At 69.3% G+C, this 20,282-nt stretch overlaps 4 protein-coding genes across 4 annotated transcripts; 1 reads left to right on the top strand and 3 right to left on the bottom strand.

Moving 5' to 3' along the window:
• Nucleotides 1–1,919: 1,919 nt before the first annotated feature.
• On the top strand, nt 1,920–4,249 carry SHE (Src homology 2 domain containing E). The gene is made up of 6 exons (XM_088535547.1): nt 1,920–2,425; nt 2,606–2,732; nt 3,042–3,293; nt 3,380–3,533; nt 3,620–3,739; nt 4,047–4,249. The coding sequence occupies exons 1-6, from the start codon at nt 2,006–2,008 to the stop codon at nt 4,231–4,233; spliced, it is 1,260 nt and encodes a 419-aa protein (XP_088391673.1). The 5' UTR covers nt 1,920–2,005; the 3' UTR covers nt 4,234–4,249.
• Nucleotides 4,250–5,124: 875 nt separating this feature from the next.
• Nucleotides 5,125–6,941, bottom strand: IL6R (interleukin 6 receptor; the record flags this gene model as incomplete). The annotated part of the gene is made up of 8 exons (XM_088535427.1): nt 5,125–5,275; nt 5,347–5,519; nt 5,594–5,631; nt 5,697–5,862; nt 5,930–6,090; nt 6,182–6,366; nt 6,485–6,608; nt 6,704–6,941. Coding segments are annotated over 8 exons (1,236 nt in total), but the record flags the coding sequence as incomplete, so codon positions are not given.
• Nucleotides 6,942–9,184: 2,243 nt separating this feature from the next.
• Nucleotides 9,185–15,713, bottom strand: ATP8B2 (ATPase phospholipid transporting 8B2). Its single transcript, XM_088535426.1, has 26 exons — nt 15,606–15,713; nt 15,402–15,515; nt 15,231–15,329; nt 15,043–15,104; nt 14,856–14,928; nt 14,686–14,756; nt 14,524–14,603; nt 13,978–14,136; nt 13,822–13,910; nt 13,552–13,748; nt 12,916–13,124; nt 12,792–12,835; nt 12,550–12,715; nt 12,285–12,473; nt 12,093–12,208; nt 11,838–12,002; nt 11,655–11,766; nt 11,458–11,563; nt 11,218–11,359; nt 10,952–11,135; nt 10,589–10,812; nt 10,354–10,437; nt 10,021–10,266; nt 9,781–9,919; nt 9,581–9,711; nt 9,185–9,463 (listed from the first exon to the last, which is right to left on the bottom strand). The coding sequence occupies exons 1-26, from the start codon at nt 15,711–15,713 to the stop codon at nt 9,185–9,187; spliced, it is 3,588 nt and encodes a 1,195-aa protein (XP_088391552.1).
• Nucleotides 15,714–18,666: 2,953 nt separating this feature from the next.
• On the bottom strand, nt 18,667–19,618 carry HAX1 (HCLS1 associated protein X-1). The gene is made up of 6 exons (XM_088535425.1): nt 19,564–19,618; nt 19,428–19,492; nt 19,251–19,397; nt 19,050–19,177; nt 18,828–18,960; nt 18,667–18,761 (listed from the first exon to the last, which is right to left on the bottom strand). Exons 1-6 carry the CDS (start codon nt 19,614–19,616, stop codon nt 18,667–18,669), a joined length of 621 nt encoding a protein of 206 aa, XP_088391551.1. The 5' UTR covers nt 19,617–19,618.
• Nucleotides 19,619–20,282: the final 664 nt, after the last annotated feature.

Genomic DNA, 20,282 nt, shown 5'->3' with positions numbered 1-20,282 from the left:
CTTTCAGACGCGGACTAGAAAGGTGCTGGGTGAGGGGATTATTGAGGGCCACTGGCTGTGGGGGCAGCTTCAGCCTCGGAGGAAGACGCGGGCAGGGTCTGGCTGAAGGGCTGGGGAAACGAGGGCAGCTCCCGGCTCTGTCGCAAGGACAAGGGAGCAGCTCGGGAGCGGAGCCGGGGGCGCCAGCTCCCTGCTGGAGGCCACAGCAGCCCTCATGCTTCCCCTCTAGCTGCTTTCCCATTGGATCTACTGGGCCCGAGGTGTTCCAGGCATCGGGAAGGGAACAGCAGCAGTGGGATCTTTATTCAAGTGTAGCTTTCCTTGCTCCTTCCCCCTGCTCCAGAGGAGGCCGGGACCTCCAGCAGTGCAAACGCAGCCTGGCCTCCCCCGGAGTAGATCAGTAACTGCCACACCGGGGCCGCCAGCGCTTTCTGCTTCTGACTAATGTGCCCAGATAGGGTTAAACATTAACCTGGGCAGGGGCCGCTGCCCCGAGTCCCAGTTGGCAGCTGGGGCTAATGGTGGAGCTGCCCCTGGGCCTGGGGTGGGATCGTCACAGACCCCCCCATCCTAGGGGGACCCTCTCCTGCTCCCTTTCCCCTAATGCCCAGGCCAGCGCTGGCATCACCCGGCCGTGGGATCACGTGTCCCTGCAGGTGCCCCCGCTTTGGCGTTTGGGTGCCAGTCACCAGCACCCCGGCTTCGCAGCCACCTTGCTTTGGCTCCTGGGAGAACAAGTCCTGGGCACCACCTGGTGCCCCCTGTGACCAGCCCCGTGTGGCTCTGGCTGCGGCTGTGCCCGGTGCTCCGGCACCACGTGCCCCAGATCTGCAACCTGCTTCCCGCAGCTGCGCCAAGCTGGGGCTCAGCCAGGGGGCCTCACGTCGAAGCCCCCTTTTCCGTGCACCGTCCATCCCTGTGGGACCCCCGGGCAGCCCTGCACACTGCGCTGGGGCGGGGGGAGGTCTGGAGACCCTCACACCGCCACCCGTCCTGTGCCTGCACCCGGGGTGGGGGCTGGAGACCCCTGAGCCTCGAGGCGAACCGGAAAGGTCCCGGTGCCGGCGGAGCTCGGGAGGGGGCCGGAGCGAGCGCGGCCGGGGCCGCCCTATCGGGCCGGGAGCGGGGCCGGGGCGCCGCCCGGAGCCGGGACCGGTGCGACGCCCGCCGGGCCGGTGCCGCCGCGTCCCCGGGGGCCGCGCCGCCCCCTCCGGATCTGGGCGGGGAGCGGCGGCCCCGCCGCCCCGTCTAGCCCCGGCCAGCCCTGTCCGGCCCCGCTCCCCTCGGCTCCGCTCGGCTCCGCGCCGCCGCCGCCGCCGCATGGGGCCCCCCGGGCCGGCCTGAGCAGCCCCCGCCCGCCCCGCAGCCGGGCCCCGCCGAAGACCCGCGACGGCAACGGCCACCGGGCCCGGCCCCCCCGGCCGCCCGCCCCAGGGCAGAGCCCCCGCGCCGCCGGAGCCGGGACCCCCCCGGACTGGAGCCGCCGCAGCTCAGGACGCCTGGAAGCCGCCGCGCCGTGGGACAAGGACGCCAGGGCCCCCTCGGGCCAAGGTCTTTCGGGGAGACGCCGCTGCCGCCCTGCACTGACGGAGCCGACGAAGCCGACGGCAGAGCGGGACCCTCCAGAGAGCCCTCCTCCCCGCCACCCGGTTTCACGGAGGCGAAGGACCTGGGATCGACCCCCTGGCTCGTCTGGGGCAAAGGACTCTTGGAGAGACTCCCCCCCCCCCCAGCCGGGGGGGGCGGACGAGCCGGGCCTGCCCCGCGCCAGGGGCGAAGGAGCCGGGGCCCCTCCGGACCCTCGGCAGCCAAGGACGCCTGGAGACCCCCCCCCAGACCCTCCCAACGACGGGGTGGGCAGCAGCCCCGGGCTCCCCCCGGCGCCCCGGCAGCCCCGGGCTGGCCCCCGGCCCCCGGCGTCCCCGCTCCCCCTGCCCACCGGGGCCGGGGGGGGCCGCGGCGCGGCTGAGCTGGCCCTGAGGCGCCGGGCGGGGGCCCCTGCCCCATGGCGGCCAAGTGGTTCAAGGAGTTCCCGGGCAGCCTGAAGCCGGCGGCGGAGCGGGGCCGGCCGGGCAGCGCGGCCCGCAAGGGCCCCGGCGAGGTGGCCGCGGGGGGGGCCCCGCCGGGCAAAAGCCGCAAGAACTCGGTGGCGGCGGCGGCGGAGCCGGGGGGCGGCCGGGGGACGGCGGGCGGCGGGCGGCTCTCCCGGGACAACCTGCAGGGGCTGCTGCAAGCGGCGGCCGGGAGGATGCGCAAGAACTCGCGGGCCGACGGGCCCTCCCCCGAGTCCCCCAGCAAAGGAGCCGCCGCCACCGGCGCCTACATCAACCGCCTCATCAAGGTGGACGCCCAGGAGAAGAATGGAAAGGGCTACGGGCCACCCGGCGCGGAGCCCGACAAGGGCAGGAGCCCTAAGGCCGAGACGGTAACGGGGTGGCAGTTGGAGGCAGGAGCAGGGGGTGGTGGAACCGGGTGCCAAGGGCTGCCATGGCACCATAGCACCCTGCTGCCCCAGCAGAGGGTGAGACGGCAAAACAGGAGGGTTATAGAGCTTTTTTTAATTAGTATTATTATATTATTTCTGTGACTCCCTCACCCCGGGTAGGTCATCATCGTGGAGGACTACGCGGACCCCTATGATGCCAAGCGCACCAAGGGGCAGCGGGAGGCCGAGCGCCTGGGCGAGAACGATGGCTACATGGAGCCCTACGACGCCCAGCAGATGATCACAGGTGTGTGTGTGTTTGGGGGGGGGGGTCCCCTCCTTGCGGGGGGTGTCCCAGGGTGCAGGGGGAGGAGCAGACATGGCAGAGGGGGCCCTGTCCCGCTGCTGCAGCCGCCCAGCTGGAGGGAATAACAGGAAGCCAGGCGGCCGGATGCTGGAAAGAAAAGATTTGCTGCTGATGGGGTTTTTCCGCATGGGGCTGTTTGTGCGTGGGGTGGGGTGGGAGCCGAGGGGGGGGGATACTGCTGGGCACCCCCCCTCAAAGGGGATACCCCCCCCCCCTCCCCCCGCATGACACTGTCACCCACCCCGGCAGAAATTCGCCGCCGCGGCTCCAAGGACCCGCTGGTGAAGGCCCTGCTGCTGCTGGATGGCCCCAGCGAGGCTGCTGAGAAGGCGGAGGCCGCCAAGCGCCCCATGCCCAAGGAAGCCCCCAAGGGTCCCCAGCTCTACGACACCCCCTATGAGGGGGGCGAGGGACGGCTGCCCTGGGACGACGAACGGCCCCCAGCCGAGTATGAGCAGCCCTGGGAGTGGAAGAAGGAGCAGATCGTGAAGGCGCTGGCGGGTAAAGGGCAGCCAGGGCGGGGGGAGGTTGGTGGGGGGTGGGCAGCAGGGGGTGATGCTGTGTGGGTCTGTCCTCCCGCCACCCAGTGCAATTTGAGGGCTCGGAGTGGCCCAAGGAGGAGGTGCCGGCGCCAGGGCGGCAGCACCTGCGGCAGAAGAGCTGGAGCGCCAAGATGCTGAAGACAGCAGAGGCCAGCGAGGGCGAGCGCGTGGACCCGGCCGTGGCGCTGGAGAAGCAGCCGTGAGTGGAGAGCAGCGATGGGGATACGGCCATGGGGGGGGTGCCGAGCACGGCTGAGCCCTCCCCGTCCTCTCGGCTCCGTGCAGCTGGTACCACGGGGCCATCACGCGGGCAGAGGCGGAGAGCCGCCTGCAGCAGTGCCGCGAGGCCGGCTACCTGGTGCGCAGCAGCGAGAGCGGCAGCGGCAAGTACTCCATCGCGCTCAAGTGAGTCTGTGGAGGGGGAGCCACCCGCCTGGGGGGGGTTCCTGCCGCGCAGGGGAGCTGCTCTTTTTGGGGGGTGGGTGTGGAGGAGAGCACGGTGCCCCCACCCCGGAGCGGGAGGGGGCCCAGGCGTCCTGCGGCAGCCGCATTGTCGGCAGCGCCGGCGGCGTTTCCTTCCTGAGGAAGCGGAGCCCCCGGAGCCGAAACAATCGGAGCTGGGAGCTGGGAACAAATAAAGAGGGAGGAGCCGGGGGAGCGCGGGGGGACGCCCCCGCAGCACCGGGTCCTGCTGACGCCGCCACCCCCGCAGGACCAGCCAGGGCTGCGTGCACATCATTGTGGCGCAGACCAAGGACAACAAGTTCACGCTGAGCCAGGCGAGCGGCGTCTTCGGCAGCGTGCCCGAGGTCGTGCACCACTACTCCACCGCCAAGCTGCCCTTCAAGGGTGCCGAGCACATGGCGCTGCTCTACCCGGTGCGCTGCAAGCTGCACTAGCCTCCCCTCTGCCCCGGCCCCCTTGCCACCGCCGTCGCGGGGATTCAATAAAGGTGTTGGCTGCGAAGGGTGCAGGACGTGCTGCGTTTTGAGGGGGGTGCTCCTTTAGTGGCGGGGAGAGATAGGAGTAAGTGTGCAGGATGCTCACACTGCAAGTGGGTGCTGTGCTGTGCATGGAGCATCCTGAACTAGGGTGCTGAGCACCCCGGGCCATGCACTGAGCACCCTGCATGAAAGTGCTGGGCTGTGCACTGAGCCCCTTGTACACACGGCCTCCAAGGATGCAGCCCTTGCCAGGCCCTGGGCACTCACGGCTACAGCCGGGTGTTGCCAGCAGGATGAGGCCCTCTGAGTACAGGAAAAACACCCAGTGGAAGCCGATCTGGTCCCTGGCAAGCTACCGGGCAGAACTAGACATGTGCCAAGCTGGGGATCCTGCACCCATATGGCAGCCATGAGGACCCTGCACCACCCCATGGGTGACAAAGCCCCGCGGGAGGCAGGGGGACAGGCGAGGCGGGTTCAGTGCCAGGCGGGAGGGCGGAAGCGGGTGCCCCATGCTGGCCCCCGCGGGTGCCCCACGCACATCTGCATCCTGCTGCTTTTTATAGTGCCGGGGCGGCCCCACGGGCAGCGCGTGGCCCCGAGGGGCACCCGCCACCCCCCGCCTGTGGTTTCCTGCAGCTGCAGCCTCCTGGGCTGTTACACAACATAGGGCAAGGTTGGGGGGGGGGGGGCGGCCCGGGAGCCCCCATCTCACCGCACGAGCAGCACCTTGAGGCGCCCTTAAAAATAAAATGTTTATTGGGGTGGTGGTGGTGGGGGGGGCACTGCCCCACGGGGGGCCATGGGTGTCCCGGCGGTGCCCCCCGCCGTCCCAGTGTGCCTGGACTATTGGCTTGAGGGGATGAAGTAGTCGGGGTTGGCAACATGGAAGGGCCCCGGGGCAGGAGGACTGGGGGGGGCCAGGGGCAGCAGCACGTGCTGCACCACAGCACCCGCCTTGGTCCCCCCACGGCGCCGCCGCCACCTCTGCCGGTACCTGCAGGACGGAGGGTGTCAGAGTCCCACTGTGACACCCCCCCATCCCTGCCCCCCTTGCCCGGCTCTCACCGCACCACGATGGCCACGAAGAGGCCGATGCCCAGGGCAAGGCTGGCGCCGGCCGCGGGCGCTGCAAAGTGGGCGGCCACAGCCTCTGGAGCCTCCCTGCCAGCAGGGGAGGCTGCAGCCTCGAAGAGCTCGGGGGGCAGCGTGACCCCATGGGCAGCGTCCTCCTCCAGGAGCTGCAGCAGGGAGGGGGTGCTGGGACTGAGCGGGGGGGCACCAGGGCACTGCCCCCCGGCCCTCCCCATCCTACCTGCGAGGGCGCTGCATCTGCTGCCACGTCTGCGGGATCTGGGGGTAGGAGGGTGCATGAGGCCGCAGTGGCCACCCCCCTCCCCCCCGCCCCAGCTTGGCACCCGTCCCCCGCCTCGTGGTACCTATCCAGGGGGTACCGGCCACCTCGCGGCTCCACTCACTCCAGGCACCGTGGCCAAACTCCTCACGCGCCCGAACCTGCACGAGGTGCCGGGTGCCCCGCCAGGCGTCAGCAATCTCCAGCCATGTCTCTGTCACCTGGTCCACCTGCAATAGGCACAGTGGCAGCGGCAGCGGCGGCGCCCGGGGGCCGGGACGGTGGCGCGGGACTCACCTGCGTGAAGGCGGGTGCGGGCTCGGGGCGGTAGCGCACCTGGAAGTGCAGCCAGTAGAAGCGGGGGTCCCAGGAGGCCGGGTAGGCCCAGGCCACGCGCAGGCGCCGCGGGTGCCGCTCCAGCGGCAGCACCGTTACGTTGCGCGGCGGCTCTGGCTGCACTGTGGGCGACAGCACATGGGGCGGTGGCACTGGGCGTCCCAGCCACACTGCGGGGCAGGGTGGGACAGCGCGGGCCCTGGTGGCACTTACAGACACCACTGAGTGTGATGACAGTGGTGGCGGCAGCGGCGGCACCGGCCCTGTCCCGCACACACACGGACACCGCCAGCGGCTCGTGCTCATCCGTGCCGGTGGGCACCCGCAGTCGGCATGTGAATTTCCCGCTTCTGCTGAAGTAGCGGCACCGCTGCTCTGTGCTGTTGGCCACCGCAAAGCTGCAGGTGGGAGGAGGGGGGGGCTCAGCCAGGGCTGGGATGCACCAACCCCCCCCCACCCCAGCCCTGATCTGATGGGATCCCCCAGAGCGTCCCCAACCCCCATGTCCCCGCTCACCGGCGCTTCACCCAGAGCGTCGCCCTTGTGCTGGGGACTGGTGGCACCCGCGGCCGCCACTCGCACAGGACGTCACGGTCGTGGCTGCGCCGGCGGCAGGCAACACGCGGCACCTCGGGAGGCTCTGTGGGGCATGGAGGTTTGGGGGGGGGTGACAGCCACCCTGCTAAGCCCTCCCCCCCACCCCCCTCCCCACGGCACCACAGTGCCAGGACTCACCTTGCACGAGCAGGTGCAGGGTGCGCAGCGGGCGCCCACCAGCGCTGCAGCGGTAGCGCCCGGTGTCGTCCCTCTGCAGCGCCTGCAGCTTGAGCGGCTCCCCCAGCACGAGCTGCCGGCCCCGCCGCGTCTCCAGCTCCCAGGACACGGTGTCATTCAGCGCCTCTCCGGCCCGGCAGCTCAGCGTCACGTTGGCGCCCGGGCGCCCCAGCACCGTGTCCAGCGGGAGGCCTGGGGGGAGGCGTCAGAAGCAGCCTGGCCGAGGTGCTCCCGGGCTCGGCTCGCCCCGGGCGCTGACGCGGAAGGAGCGTCGGCTCCAGCCTCTTGCTGTGGCCGAGCCGCCGGCGTGGGGCAGCGGGCGCTCGTGTGGGGACAGGCCCCACAGCACGGCGGGGGTGGAGTGGCAGGGGGCAAAGGGTTAAGTGCTGAGGCTTCCCGGACGGACGGACATGGGACAGGCCACTCTCCCACTCTTGGGACGGCTGCAAAGGTCAAGGGCCCGGCAGGAGCTGCCGCTGCGCTCCGGCTGCCAGGAACAGCCCCCGTGCCTGCCCGGGCTCTCAGGGACCTGCTAATCCCGGCTCACGTCAGCACAGGGGCCATCGGCCCCGGGAGACAGCGGCTCTGGGAGCGGAGCAGCCCCAGGGGACCCGGGCTGGGCCCTGGGTGCAGTGGGGCCGGGTGGGAGGCCCCGAGAGGGAGGCCCCGGGGAGGGAGGCGCCCTCCTCCTACCAGGCCTGGCTCGGCCCCAGCCCGGGCGTGCGGCCGGGAACAGGTCACGGAAGGTCGGGAAGAGACTCGTTCCTGGCCCAGGAAAGGGGGACGCGGGGAGCCCCCGCCCCCTGCCTAGCCCGGGACCGGGAGAGGGCCCAGCCGTCCTGGATTGGGGTATCCGGGCGGCGCTCGCAGCCCCGCGGAGAAACCGCGGCTGCCGCGTGGGAACCGCGTTCAGCACCGGCTCCGTCGGGCTTGTCCCAAACGGGCCCCGAGGAGCACCCCGCGCCCCCGCCCGGGACCTCCTCTCCCCCCCACTTCTCCCCGGCCCCCCACGACGTTTCCCACGGCCCCAGCGCCCCCCGCCCGGGAAGGGCCGCACGTGTCTCCGCCGCCTCCGGGTCCCCGCGGCCCCCGCACTCACCCGCGGGCGCGCAGGGCGGCCCGGGCAGCGCGGCGGTGGCGGCGGCAACGAGCAGCAGCACCGGGAGCCCGCGCGGCAGCCCTGGCAGCGGCGGCGGCCCCGGCGGCGGCCCCGGCGGCCGAGCCATGCGCCCGGGGCGAGCCGCGGCCGGGCCCCGCGCACGGGAACATTTGCGGAACCGCCCGGCGCAGCCGGTGCCCCGCGGTTGTGAAACCGACGGGGCGGGACCGCGGTCGCGGCACGTGCGTCCGGGCGGCCCCGCGCGGCCCTGGCCCGGCCCGGCCCGGCCCGCCGCCCCCGCGCCGGACCTCTCACCGTGTCCTCGGGGGCTGCCCCTTCCCCCCTTTTCTCACGCCCAGGCGCTGCCCGCTCCCAATCCAATCCTATTCCAATGCCGTTGAGGATTGGCTCCCCGGAGGCAACCGGCCCCGGAGCCCCCGGCACCGGGAAAGGAGGGACGAGGCAGAGGCTGCTTCGAAAGGCGTTTTTATAAAAAGCTGCTCGGTTCTCTCTGTACCCATAAAACAATACAATTCTGCAAGTGTAGAAACATAATAAATTATATGTAAGGCTCCTTGTCATCGTCCCCCTGCCGCCCCAGCTCTGAAAGAGCGGTGGGGGGGAGGATCCCCCAACACCGCAAAAATAGACTCACGCATCCCCCAGCCAGACCTGCTGTGGGCCCGATTCCTCTTTGGTACAAAGGGCAGAGCAGGCCCAGGCCCCTCTGGAGCCCCCGTTTTGCCCCCCCCCCGTATTGGAGAAGGAAGCAGAGCCAGGCAGGTTGTGCAAGACCCCGGCTGAGGGGGCTCAAGTCCCATGGGAAGCAGGAAGGCACCAGGGGACACACGGGACCATTTCCTCTTTCACACCCAGCATGACCCAGGGGGCCGAATCCTGCTCCTGTCTCGGGGCGGGGGGGGTGGGAGGCGGGCAGCTACAGCCCCTCCAGCCCTGCACACAACAGAGGAGCTCGTGCAATAGGGAAGCTTTTTCTTCCTTTTTTTTGTTGCCTTTTTTCTGTTTCTTTTTGTTTTTATATATATATATATATATTCATACAAAAAAAATTAAAAAAAAGAAGACACATGAGTGGTGGCCACGGGGTCGGCCACGGTGGGCCATCCGGAGCCCCCCGCATGGCTCTGGCATAATACATTCGCGTGCGGCTTGGGGCGGGGGGGGTGAATACTGAGAAACAAGTGTCCTTGGGGAGGGGGACGGCAGCGCCTCCGGCACAATGAGACAGGTAGTGGGTTTTGGTGGCACGACGCAGGGCCGGGTGCCCGCGGCAAAGTTCAGCCCCCTCGGGGGGTGTCCCCTGTCGCCCCCTGCCACTGCCTTCACACCTTGAGGGTCCCATCGGCAAGGGGGCTGCCGGCGGTGCCCTCGGCTCCCTTCTTCTTGCGCAGGGTGTCGATCCAAGCGGAGCCGGGGCGTGCGGCGAAGCCGGCCAGGGCCAGGGAGCTGAGGCGCATGTTCTTGCCGGACATTATGAGCTCGCCGAAGCCCTCCTGGTGCGCGAAGGCGTAGCCGGATCGGCGCGAGCCGCCGCGGCCGCCCCGCTGCAGGCACCGCTGCTGCCCCTTCTGCTTCTTGCGCACCAGCTGCGTGTATCGCACCTGGAGGGGGCGAGAAGGGGCGACGGGAATTACAACCCAATCGCCCCCCCCCAACTTGCCCCATTTCACCCCCCCCCCCCCGAATTGCCCCCACATCGCCCTTGCAGCAGCTCCCACCGTGTCTGAGAGCTGCGGCTTGAGGTCCAGCTTGAGGAAGCGGAAGGCAACCACCGGCATGATGCAGACCACAGTGGTGAGGGCGATGGTGAGCCACACGGCCGGCTGCGCCAGCGTGTTCTGCGCCGAGGCTGGGGGGAGCGGTGTGAGCAGCGCCCTGCAGGACCCCCCGCCCACCTGCGGGATCTCCCGGCGCTCACCCACAAAGCGGAACTGGTTAGGAAACATGTGGAAGAGGCCGTCGCTGTGCATGGCAAAGAGGATGGCGAAGTAGGCAGCCAGGCTGCCCCAGATGAAGAAGTGGTTGATGGCTGTCCAGAAGCCAGTGTCCAGCCCGATCTGGCGGGGGAGGAAGAGGAAGAGGAGGAGGAGGAAGGGGACCAAGGGAGCCACGAGAGCACAGCTGGCCATGGAGCTCCCTGGCCCACCACAGTCCCTACCTGCACGCTGACTACGATGACCAGGGAGGTGGCCACGGTGACGGCGAAGGACTGGTAGTCAGCTAGCTGGGCCCCGTCGTCCCGCGTGGCGTCAGCAAAGACGCCGTAGGGGATAAAGAACATGAGCACCGAGGTGTAGATGCCCTGGGCGATGCAGATGAAGAACTCGCGCTTGTTGAAGAGCAGGTTCAGCTGCCCCGGCTCATAGAGCTTGGGGTACTCCATGCTCCGCTGCTCCGGCACATCCTGGGGCAGGGACACACGAGGTCGGGATGCAGCCGGCTCAGGCCAAGGGAGGTCCCTAGGAGCAATGCGGCAGCTCTGAGCCCCTACCTGGTCGAAGATGCCCATGGCCAGCACCGGCAGTGAGGTGTACACGATGTTGTAGAGTGTGATGAAGTACTGGTCATAGACGGTCTGCGCGGGGGGCAGCACTCAGCAGGGGCCACCACCTGGCAGCCCCTGTGGCACCAGCCCAGGGACCAGCCAGGCTCAACCCACCAAATCCAGCGGGATTTGGGAAGCTTCCCTGGTCAGCGTGGCCTTGGAGGTGGGGGACGTGCCGCACCTGTGCTGAGAAGCCGCAGAAGAAGCCGAACCAGAAGTGGACCATGGTGAAGGCAAAGTTCTTGTAGAAGAAATAGCAGAGGAACTTGCACATGCGCAGGTAGGACCAGCGGCCGTGCACGAGCAGGAGGCGCTGCAGGAACTTGAACTGCGAGAAGGAGTAGTCGGAGGCCAGCACTGCCTGGATGCCCTCCTGCCCGCTGATGCCCACGCCGATGTGGGCAGCTGCAGAGGGGAGAGATGCACCGGGTCAGCGTGACCAACGAAGGGACAGGGACACCTCCTGGCCCTGCAGGTGCAGAGGAGCAAGGATGGAGAGTGTAGACAGCTCTGGGATGGAGCAAGGCTGGGCACCAAGACTCACTCTTGATCATGCTGACGTCGTTGGCGCCGTCGCCGATGGCCAGGGTCACGGCCTTCTTGTACTTCTTGACCAGCTCCACGACCTGGGCCTTCTGCAGGGGCGTCACACGGCAGCAGATGACGGCCTTGCAGGCACACGCTGTCTCCAGGAACTCCACCTCCATGTCAGCCTCCAGTGCGTGCGCCTGCAAGGAAGAGGACACGGGCAGCGGGGCCACATCTGCCACGGACCGTCCCCAGCCCTGCGTGGCTGCCCCGGGCCCCTACCAAGCTGTGCCCATTGATGACCAGGGCATATTCGCCGGCGATCGCTTCCAGCACCGACGTGAGCTTGGAGGAGGAGAGCTTCTCCTGGTAAAAGCCGTTGCCCACCGAGCGCGAAGTGTCCAGCATTTTCTCCCGGGCTTTCCTGCAAAGGAGGAGAAGGAAGAGGAAGCTCAGGGGCCTTCGACCCAGGTCCCGGGGGTTACGCAGCACTGCGGGGTGAGTCCTCAGCGTGGCCCTCACCTGAGCTCCTCCCGCACCTCCAGCACGGTGTGCCCGGTGACCACGAATACCTCTGTCATGTCGTCTGTCAGCATCTTGCAGGAGTAGCCGATGTTCACGGCTGTCTCTGGCACATGAGAAGACGGTGCTGAGCAGGGCAGCCCCAGGAGGGTGGAGGGGCCAGGTCCAACCCACCCGTCCCCTTCCTTCCAGCTCACCCTGCTTGTCCCCCGTGAGCACCCAGATCTTGATGTTGGCCAGCGTGAGGATGGCGATGGTTTCCGGCACCCCCTGCTGCAGCTTGTCCTCGATGGCGGTGGCTCCCAGCAGCTGGGGACGGGCAGGGGGGCGGTGAGCAGGGGGCAGCCCCCGGCCACCCCCTGCCAGCCGGCCCCACGTACCAGCATGTCGCGCTCCACCTCGTCGTAGAGGCGGGCCAGGCGGTCCTCGCGGGCCTCGGCAGTGCCGCGCGCCTGGCGCAGCCGCTCCGACCACTCCACGTAGTAGCCCTCCTCCAGGTCCCTGTAGGCCAGCAGCAGCGTGCGCAGCCCCTCGCCCGCGTACTCCTGCAGTGGACAGCGCTGTGTGGGGGCCGGGCCCCCAGGGCATCCCCCATGCCTCCCACCCCAGGCTTCATTCCAACAGCCCCAACGCACATTGAGGTGGTCGGCGGTGACGGCGCTCAGCTCCCGCTCGCCGGGGCCCAGGCGCTCCAGCAGGATCGTGTCGGCCCCTTTGCAGTACAGTCGGATCCGGCCCTCGGGGCTGCGCACTGCGGGGGTGCACGAGCCGCCTGGCACCCCGATGCCCTCCCTGCCTCCGTGTCCCTGCGCACACCGGGGCCTCACCGATGACCGACATGCGCTTGCGGAGGTTGTTGAAGTCGAGGATGGCCAGCAGCTGGTAGGTGACGGCGCGGCCGAGTTCCTGCACAGTCACCGTGTGGGGTGTGCGGGCGCGGAAGACGAAGCCGAAGTTCCTGGCGGCCGTCACCAGTGCCCCCTCGTCCGGGGACTGCGCCTTGTAGAGGAGCTCGCCTGGGAAGGACACGTGGGGCTTGCAGCGGGCAGGTGGCACCGGTCCCCGTCAGCCCCGCGCTGCCCTCGCACCCACCTGGGCTCTTCTCCTCAGACATGACGGTGTGGCAGAGTGCGAGCAGCCGGAAGAACTCGTGCACATGGGGCTGGCCCAGCCGCACGGCCTCCAGCAGCCCCACGTCCCAGAACTGGAAGTGTGGGTCGGCCAGCGGGTTGAAGGAGAAGTCCACGGGCTCCGGGCGCTGCAATGGGGACGAGATGGGGCACTGGGGCGCGTAGTGGCCCCCAACCCACGTGGGAACCCCCAGGCCCCCTTACCTCGCCCAGCTCCACCTTGTGCCCCAGCACATCCTGCGCGTCACCTACAGGGCAGGACACGGGTCAAGCAGAGCCGGGAACGCAGGCGGCCGCGAGAGGCCACCGCAGCCGCGCCGGCGCTCACCATAGCTGCGCCCGTTGACGGAGCACTTGCTGAACACCATGATGTTCTGCGTGAGGGTGCCGGTCTTGTCGGAGAAGATGTACTCGACCTGGCCAAGCTCCTCGTTGAGCGTGGTGGTGCGCGCCTCGGCTGCCGTGCGCCGCGCCGCGCAGTACATCTTCTTGTCCCAGTTGATGAAGTAGCTGTGGCCCAGCCGGATCACCTCCACGCTGCGCCACCACGCGGGCCGTGAGCCGCCCGCGGGCGCCCTCGGACCCCCCGTCCCGCCCGCACGGTCCCGAGCCCCCTGCCTGACCCCCGGGCGGCAGGCGAGGAGCTAGCGGAGGAAGGGGGTGGCACGCTCTTACCTCGGGGCTAAGGGTGACAGAACCCATGCTGGGGAACGAAAAGAGAGAGAAATTAAAAGAGAGAGAGAAGGGGGTGGTGCGGAGCTGGGAGCAGAGCCAGAGCAGCAGCAAACAGCCGGGGCGGTAGCCGAGCAGACACAGCTGGACAGAAGGACAGACCCCCCCAACCTGAGCCGCGGGGTCTCATCCGCTCCCATCCAGCCCCACGTCTCTGGTCCCATCCCCAGTGGGACCCCCGCTATGGCTGGTGCCCATCTTGGTCCCCCCTTCCCCCATGGCCGTGCCCTACCTCACGTAGAGCGAGATGGGCACCACCGTGTTGAGGATGATGATGTAGGACCAGAAGGAGAGGAAGCCGGAGAAGAAGGCACTGTGCACACCCTCGTCCCAGGGCAGGTACACCTGGAAGCAGACGCCCACCTCGTGCTCCCAGATGGCGTTGCCGATGGCCAGGATGACACCCATACACACCAGGAAGCCAAAGATCTGCAGCGGGGATGTGGGGGCGTCAATGGGGACCTGCGTGTCCCACCCCAGTGCTGCCCCTGCCGCGGCGTACCCAGAGCACCAGCGTGTTCATCAGCCGGTCGATGCTCGTCCGCTTGAACTTGGTGCGGCCGCTGTTCTGCATGAGCTTGGTGTCGGGGCCTGGCCGGGGGACATGGGTCAGGGGGGGGCTTGTGCCACCACAGTGCCACCGCTGCCCCCTGCCCACCTGCAAAGATGACGAGGCCGAAGCACCACTCGGTGTTGCGCAGGACGCAGCCCCGCAGCAGCATGTTTTGGTTGCTCAGCGGGTACTTGTTCTCCTTCCAGTAGAGCATCCCCCCAAACTTGTCCAGCTTGTTGTTGGGGGGCTCACAGATCACCTCGCCTGTGTGCAGTGCACACAGCGGCTGGGACGGGCCTCCTGCCGCTCCCTCCTGCTACCCCTGCCCACCTTGTTCCAGCCCCAGGTCCCCTCGATCCACAGCCAGCTCCCCTAGATCCATCCTTGGCCATTCAGCCCCATGCCCAGCCCAATGGTCAGGTGCCCAGGTTCCCCAGATCCACTCCTGGCCACCCCAGCTTCATCCTCAGGTTCCCTAGATCTGTGGCTGGGTCTCTCAGATCCATCCCTGGCCACCCAGCTCCACCTGGGACCTGGTTCAGGCCATGGGACCACAACAGGGATGGCCCCGGTCTCTCCGGGAGCAGAGCCGGTTCCAGGGCAGCTGACAGAGGAGGAGCCCCTCGAGCCCCTCCAGCTTCGGCTACTCACCGTTGAATCGGGCCAGCTTGCTGGTGTCACCCAGCTCTGAGGTGACAGGGATGGCCTGGCGCACCTTCGTGTTGGTCTCCCTGCAGGTAGAGAGGTCCACAGGAGTCAGACCCGCCTGGCAGTCCCCCAGGTCCCTCCCCGAGCACAGTGGGCCCTACTCACCCGTCCAGCTCCGCCGTCTCGACATAGCACAAGCCATGGGGCTCGCTGCTGCACAGGAGGAGGAGGTCAGCCTGCTGGGAAAGAGGCCGAAGGCTGAGCAGGCTCTGGGGCCCCCTGTGTCCCCTCTTCCCCTGGCCCGAAGCCCCATCCTCTGTGGGGCCATCACCCACCGCCACAAACTGGTTGTTCTCCAGCTTGATGATGTCCCCGACGCGGACGTTCATCCACTGCTCCTGCTGGAGGCTGCGTGGGGGGCGGTGCAGCAGCGTCACAGGGTGGGAGCGGGCACCGTCACCCTGCCCTCGGCATGGGGAGGGTCCCCTCAGTGTCCCCTGCTCCCAGCCCTGTGACACTCACACTCCGCCGAGCAGCACCTGAGACTGCCGGTTGTTCACCTGGTTGTCACTCTTATGGCGGAACTGGGCGCGGAGCAGGGAGACGGTGGCATCATGGGCGGGAAACAGCCCCACATCTGCCCATCCATCCATCCTCCCACCAAACTCCTCTGCCCCCAGCCCCATCGCAGCGGCGGGGGGCACACTCACGTAGTCGTCGGTGGCATCCTTGACGGCCGTGATGGTCAACACGAGGACCAAAGGCACGATGGTGGTGAACCAGGAAAGTGAGGAGATCTGTGGGATGAGCTAGGGGGGCAGCAGCAGGGTCAAGGGGGGTCCTGGGGCAGACTCGGGTCGCCCAGGCCCCCCGGCACCCACCTGCAGGATGAGGAGGAAGAGGAAGTAAGTGTTGGCCACCTCCTGGAACTGCTCGAAGAGGTTGACGGGCAGGAAGGTGACCACGTTGTACTTGGAGGTCTTGATGCAGTTGCTCTGGGGAGGGAGGGTGCAGGGTCCATGGGGGGGTCCCCATGACAGCCCTGGGGATGGGGAGGCGGGGACGGGGACACAGGCCACACTCACCGCGTACTGGAACTTCTCGTTGTAGTCCCGCGCGTTGGCTCGCACCCGCCTCTCCTCCTCTGCTACAGCGCCATGAGTGCCCTGGCGCCGGCTCGGGGGCTGCCCCATGGCGCCCCGACCCCCACAGCCCCTCCTCGGGCCCCCGCCTGCCCCCCGGTGGCCCCAAGCTCCGTCCCTACCCCCTGCAGTCCCCGGAGTACCTCCCTGTCCCTCGAGGCCTCCTCAGGGCCCCCCCCAGCCTTCACCTGCCCCCCAGCAGCCCCCAACCCTGTCCTCCCTACCCCTCACCCCCCAACTGCTCCTGCCCCCCAGCCCTGTCCCTGTCCCCCATGGACAGGGGCTGGGCACTGCTGCCCTCCAGCCCTGCCCCCCAGCCCCCAATGCTGCCCGCGCCTCCCCCTCTCTGTGTCCCCATCCCTGTGTCCCCATCCCTGCGTCCCCCTCCCTGCGTCCCCCTCCCTGTGTCCCCCTCTCTGTGTCCCCATCCCTGCGTCCCCATCGCTGTGACCCCCCTCCCTGTGTCCCCCTCTCTGTGTCCCCATCCCTGCGTCCCCCTCCCTGTGTCCCCATCCCTGTGTCCCCCTCCCTGTGACCCCCTCCCTGTGTCCCCCTCCCTGCGTCCCCATCCCTGTGTCCCCCTCCCTGCGTCCCCATCCCTGTGTCCCCCTCCCTGTGTCCCCCTCCCTGCGTCCCCATCCCTGTGTCCCCATCCCTGCGTCCCCATCCCTATGTCCCCTTCCCTGCGTCCCCATCCCTATGTCCCCCTCCCTGTGTCCCCATCCCTGTGTCCCCCTCCCTGTGTCCCCATCTCTGTGTCCTCCTCTCCCCCGGCCCCGTCGCCGCCCCGCCCGCCTCCCGGTGCCGCTGCAGCCACCCCGTCCGCGCAGGCCCGGCCGCCCGCCGGACTCTGCGGCGGCCCCGGCCCCGCTCCGCTCCCCGGTGCCCCCGGCCCCCCCGCCCCGCTCCCCGGTGCCCCCGGGCCCCCGCCCCGAGGGCGCGGACCCGCCGAGCCCCCCCTTTCCCGCCCCGCTCGGTTCTCCTCCCCCTCCCCCGTTCCGGTCGCCCCCCCAACCTGGGGCCCGGCGGGCGCCGCACGGTTCCATGGCCCCCGGCGCGGCCCATGGGCGGCCCTGCGCAGCCACCGGGGCCCGGGGCGCCGCCGCCGCCGCCGCCTCCGCGCCCCGGCCCGGTCCGCGCCGCCGCCGCCACGGTCCGCGGGCGGCGGCGGAAGTGATGCCGGGGCGGGGGGGGGAACCGGCCGCGCCGCCGCCACCGGGAGGCGCCGGAGCGCTGCACGGGCCGCCCCGACGGGACGGGGAGGAGCGAGAGGGGAGCGCGCGGAGGGGCCGGGGCGGCGGGGAGCGGCCCCAGGAGGCTGCGGGCGCAGGGAGCGCCCCCGGGGTCCCATGGGCGCAGGGAGCACCCCCAGGGGAGCTCGTGAGCGCTGGGAGCATCCGCAGGGGAGCTCGTGAGCGCTGGGAGCCAGGCGCACCCGGAGGGTCCCCTGGGCGAAGCCCGTGACCAAGGGGCCGCGCTGAAGCCCCAGCTGGACAGACCCCACTGCCCTCCCCAGCGCTGGCTCCGCTTGCGGTGCACCTGGACACCAAGGCCACGGACATGAGTCCTCCTCAGGCTCCTTTAGTGGGGCCACCAGGACAGACAGGACCCCTCAGTCACGGGGGCCATGACATGTCGGTCTCCGTGCCATGGGGTGACCTGGCGGCATCGGGATGGCCGCGCTCTCCTCCAGTGGCCGCTGCGGGGCCACGCAGAGCTCGTAAAGGGCCAGGCCCGCAACATCGGGTGGCAGCGGGGCCACCACGGGCACCTGCTCCAGGAAGGCGCCGCGCAGAGGTGCCCGGCCAGTACGCGGCCAAGGTGGAGGCCGTTTCCCTGGGCCCAGCACAGCCGGGTGCCATTGCCATAGGCCTGGATAGCATCTGCAGAGGCCGTGTGGAGCTGACGAGAGGCCCAGGCCACCCTGACGTGGCCCGCGGGGTCCCGGAGGTGCAGGGAGCATCCGGGGGGGGTCCCATGGGTGCACGGAGCATCTGGGGGGTCCCATGAGTACCAGGAGTATCCAAAGGGGTTCTGGGGGCGCATGGAGCATCCAGGGGGTGCCACGGGTGCAGGGAGTGTCCCAGGACACACTGTCCCGTGCTGAGCACCCTCCCCACCACGCTGGCCTTGTGGGCGCTGCGAGGGGGCTGCGGAGACGCTGGCCATAACGGGGACACCGCCGGCTACATACATGGCCACGAGGGCCAGCGTGCCGGAGGTGAGGGCTGTGAGGAAGCCGCCCTTGGTGCCACGGCTGGGGACGGGCTGCACAGAGCCACCCAGCGCGTGACCCCTCTGCAGGCCCCTCATCTCGCCGGGGGCAACGAGCTGCAGCCAGTGCCTCTTGCGGTGCCTCTTCCAGGCGCGCTCTGTGGTCCCGCCGAGCGCGGCGCGCGCAGGTGGCCCCGCGGGGACCCCACGGGGACGGGTCTGCTGGGCAACAGATGCTCGCGGGTGCGGTTTCGATGACGAGGCCGTGCCAGGGCGTGGGAGGCCCCTTGAGCATGATGATGGTGGCGGTGGCAGGGGACACCCGGCTCCGCGCAGCGGCTGCTTTTCGCGCCACTGTGACAGGGGCCAAGGGGGAGTCCAGGCAAGTGGCCACAGACCCCCTGGCACAAGGAGACCCCCGCCCAGTCCCGCTGCTCCCGCTTGTGAGGAGCACGAGGACGGCGAGCGGCTCGGCCAGGCGCCCGCGGATGGCACGGGTGGCAACACAGACCTTACACCCACCGCAGGAGGCACCAGGGCTGCAGGATGGGTTTCGCCCCACAAGATCCCACTCTTCCCAGCTGCTACCGAGACGGCCTTGGAGAAGCTCCTGGGGAAGCAGCAGCATGGAGGGAATGACGGCCCCTTCGGAGAGGGGCGCGCGGCCCAAGGAGCCCCAGAGGTGCCCACTAGCATAAATAGACTTTATTGCTCTGCAGCCGCCGCGGCGGGGGTGGCAGCAGCCCCTCCCCAGGGCGCCCGGCCGCAGCGCCGCTGCTGGGAGAGGCGGCTACCAGCTGGAGAACCAGTGCCCGAAGAGGCGGCCCAGGACGGACGAGGCGTCTCCGGGGAGCTTGTGGCGCTGCCACCCGCTGAACAGCCCCCCTGGGGACAGCGAGGGCCGCTCAGGGGGGGCTGAGCGGGGCCACCCGCCCTGTGGGCGCCCCCTGCACTCACAGTCGTCCGTGTCGAGCAGCTGCTCCCGGCAGCCGCTGGCGCCGCCATCCCCGGCGCCCCCCCGGCGCGTCACCGTGGTCTCCCGGCGGCCCTGGCTGTCCTGCACGGTGCGACGTTCCTCCACCGCCTGTGCAGGGCAGCGCTGCTGGCGTCAGGCGGCCGCGGGTGTTGTCAGGCGGCCGCGGGTGTTGCCGAGTGGCCGCGGGGGACACTCACCCCGTCGGGGAGGGTGACGGTGGTGACGGAGACGCTACAGAAGTAGCCGCGGGGCTCGGCGCCGCTGTCGCCGTGCGGCGGGTGCAGGACGCTGCCCAGCCCCCCCGCGGACACGGCAGCGTCCAGGTCTGCGGGGACACGGAGCCGTCGCAGGGAACACGACGGGGACACCCCCCCCCCCGCTTCGCTGCCGCCACCGACCTCGGTCCCGGCGGGGGCCGCGCGGCCCCTCCGGCTGCTTCAAGAGGGAGTCGCGCAGCGAGCGGCCCGCGCCGGGCGGGGGGGGCCCCGCGGGGGCCTGGGCGCCGCCGCCCGCCCGCGGCTCCGTCCCCGCCAGGGCGCCCAGCAGCCCCGCGAGCCCCGCGGCGCCTCCGCCGCCATCTTCCTCCTCCTCCTCGTCGCCCTCGTCCCAGAGCGCGGGGCCGAGCAGCGGGTCCCGCGGCCTGCGGGGGGCAGCGTCAGCGCGGGCCGCGCTCCGCGCGCCCGGGGCGGGGGGCGCCGGGGCCGCCGCTACCTGCGCGCGCCCGGGAAGCCGAAGAAGCCGCGGAAAAGGTCGTGGAAGCTCATGGCGCTGCCGCCGCCAAGCGCCGCCAAGCGTCGCGAAAGCCGTAAAACACGGAGGGAAAAAGGCACAAAAAAAAAAAAAAAAAAATAGGGCGGGAGGGGGCTCCCGGGGCTCAGCCTCCCCCCGCGACAACAAGACGGGTTTGGGGTGAAAGAGAAACTGCAGATGGCAGCGGGGGGGGTCTTGCTTCTCCTCAGGAAAGAGCCCCGGGGAGAGGGGGCTGAAGGGAGCCCTGGAGCGGAAAAACAGGAGGGAAAAAAAAGCCCCCGGCCTCGAGCCCCCAAAACAGCGGCGGGTGCAGGGGGCGAGAGGAGCTGCGCCACGGCAGCCCCAGGAAAATAACAGCAAAAGATGGTGGAAAGTAGGGGGGACTCCTCCAACCCACCCCCGAAGGAAATAAGAGGCGAGAACGGCAGTGGGGTTTTCGTTTTTATATACAAGACACATTTATCCATTAAATTTAGAACACGGTACAAAAAAAAAATCAAAAAAAAAAAACACTTCAACTAATTCATCTTACACTGCTGTTCATACCAATTACTGAGCTTATCTCCTAATAGTAGGGGGGTTTGCTGTAGGCGGCTCGCGGCTTCCACTCCTTTGGATCCGAGAGGGTTAAGGGCAGCAGGAGGTATTTGGGGGGAGGAAAGAGGGGGAGAAAGGAGTAA

This window comes from Tinamus guttatus, unplaced genomic scaffold (genome assembly GCF_059628265.1).
Source record: "Tinamus guttatus ecotype Peru unplaced genomic scaffold, ASM5962826v1 Tinamus_guttatus_pri_ptg000629l, whole genome shotgun sequence".
In the NCBI taxonomy this organism is placed as follows: domain Eukaryota; kingdom Metazoa; phylum Chordata; class Aves; order Tinamiformes; family Tinamidae; genus Tinamus; species Tinamus guttatus.
Note: the sequence above shows the minus strand (reverse complement) of the source record. Positions and strands in the feature narration are given on the sequence as shown.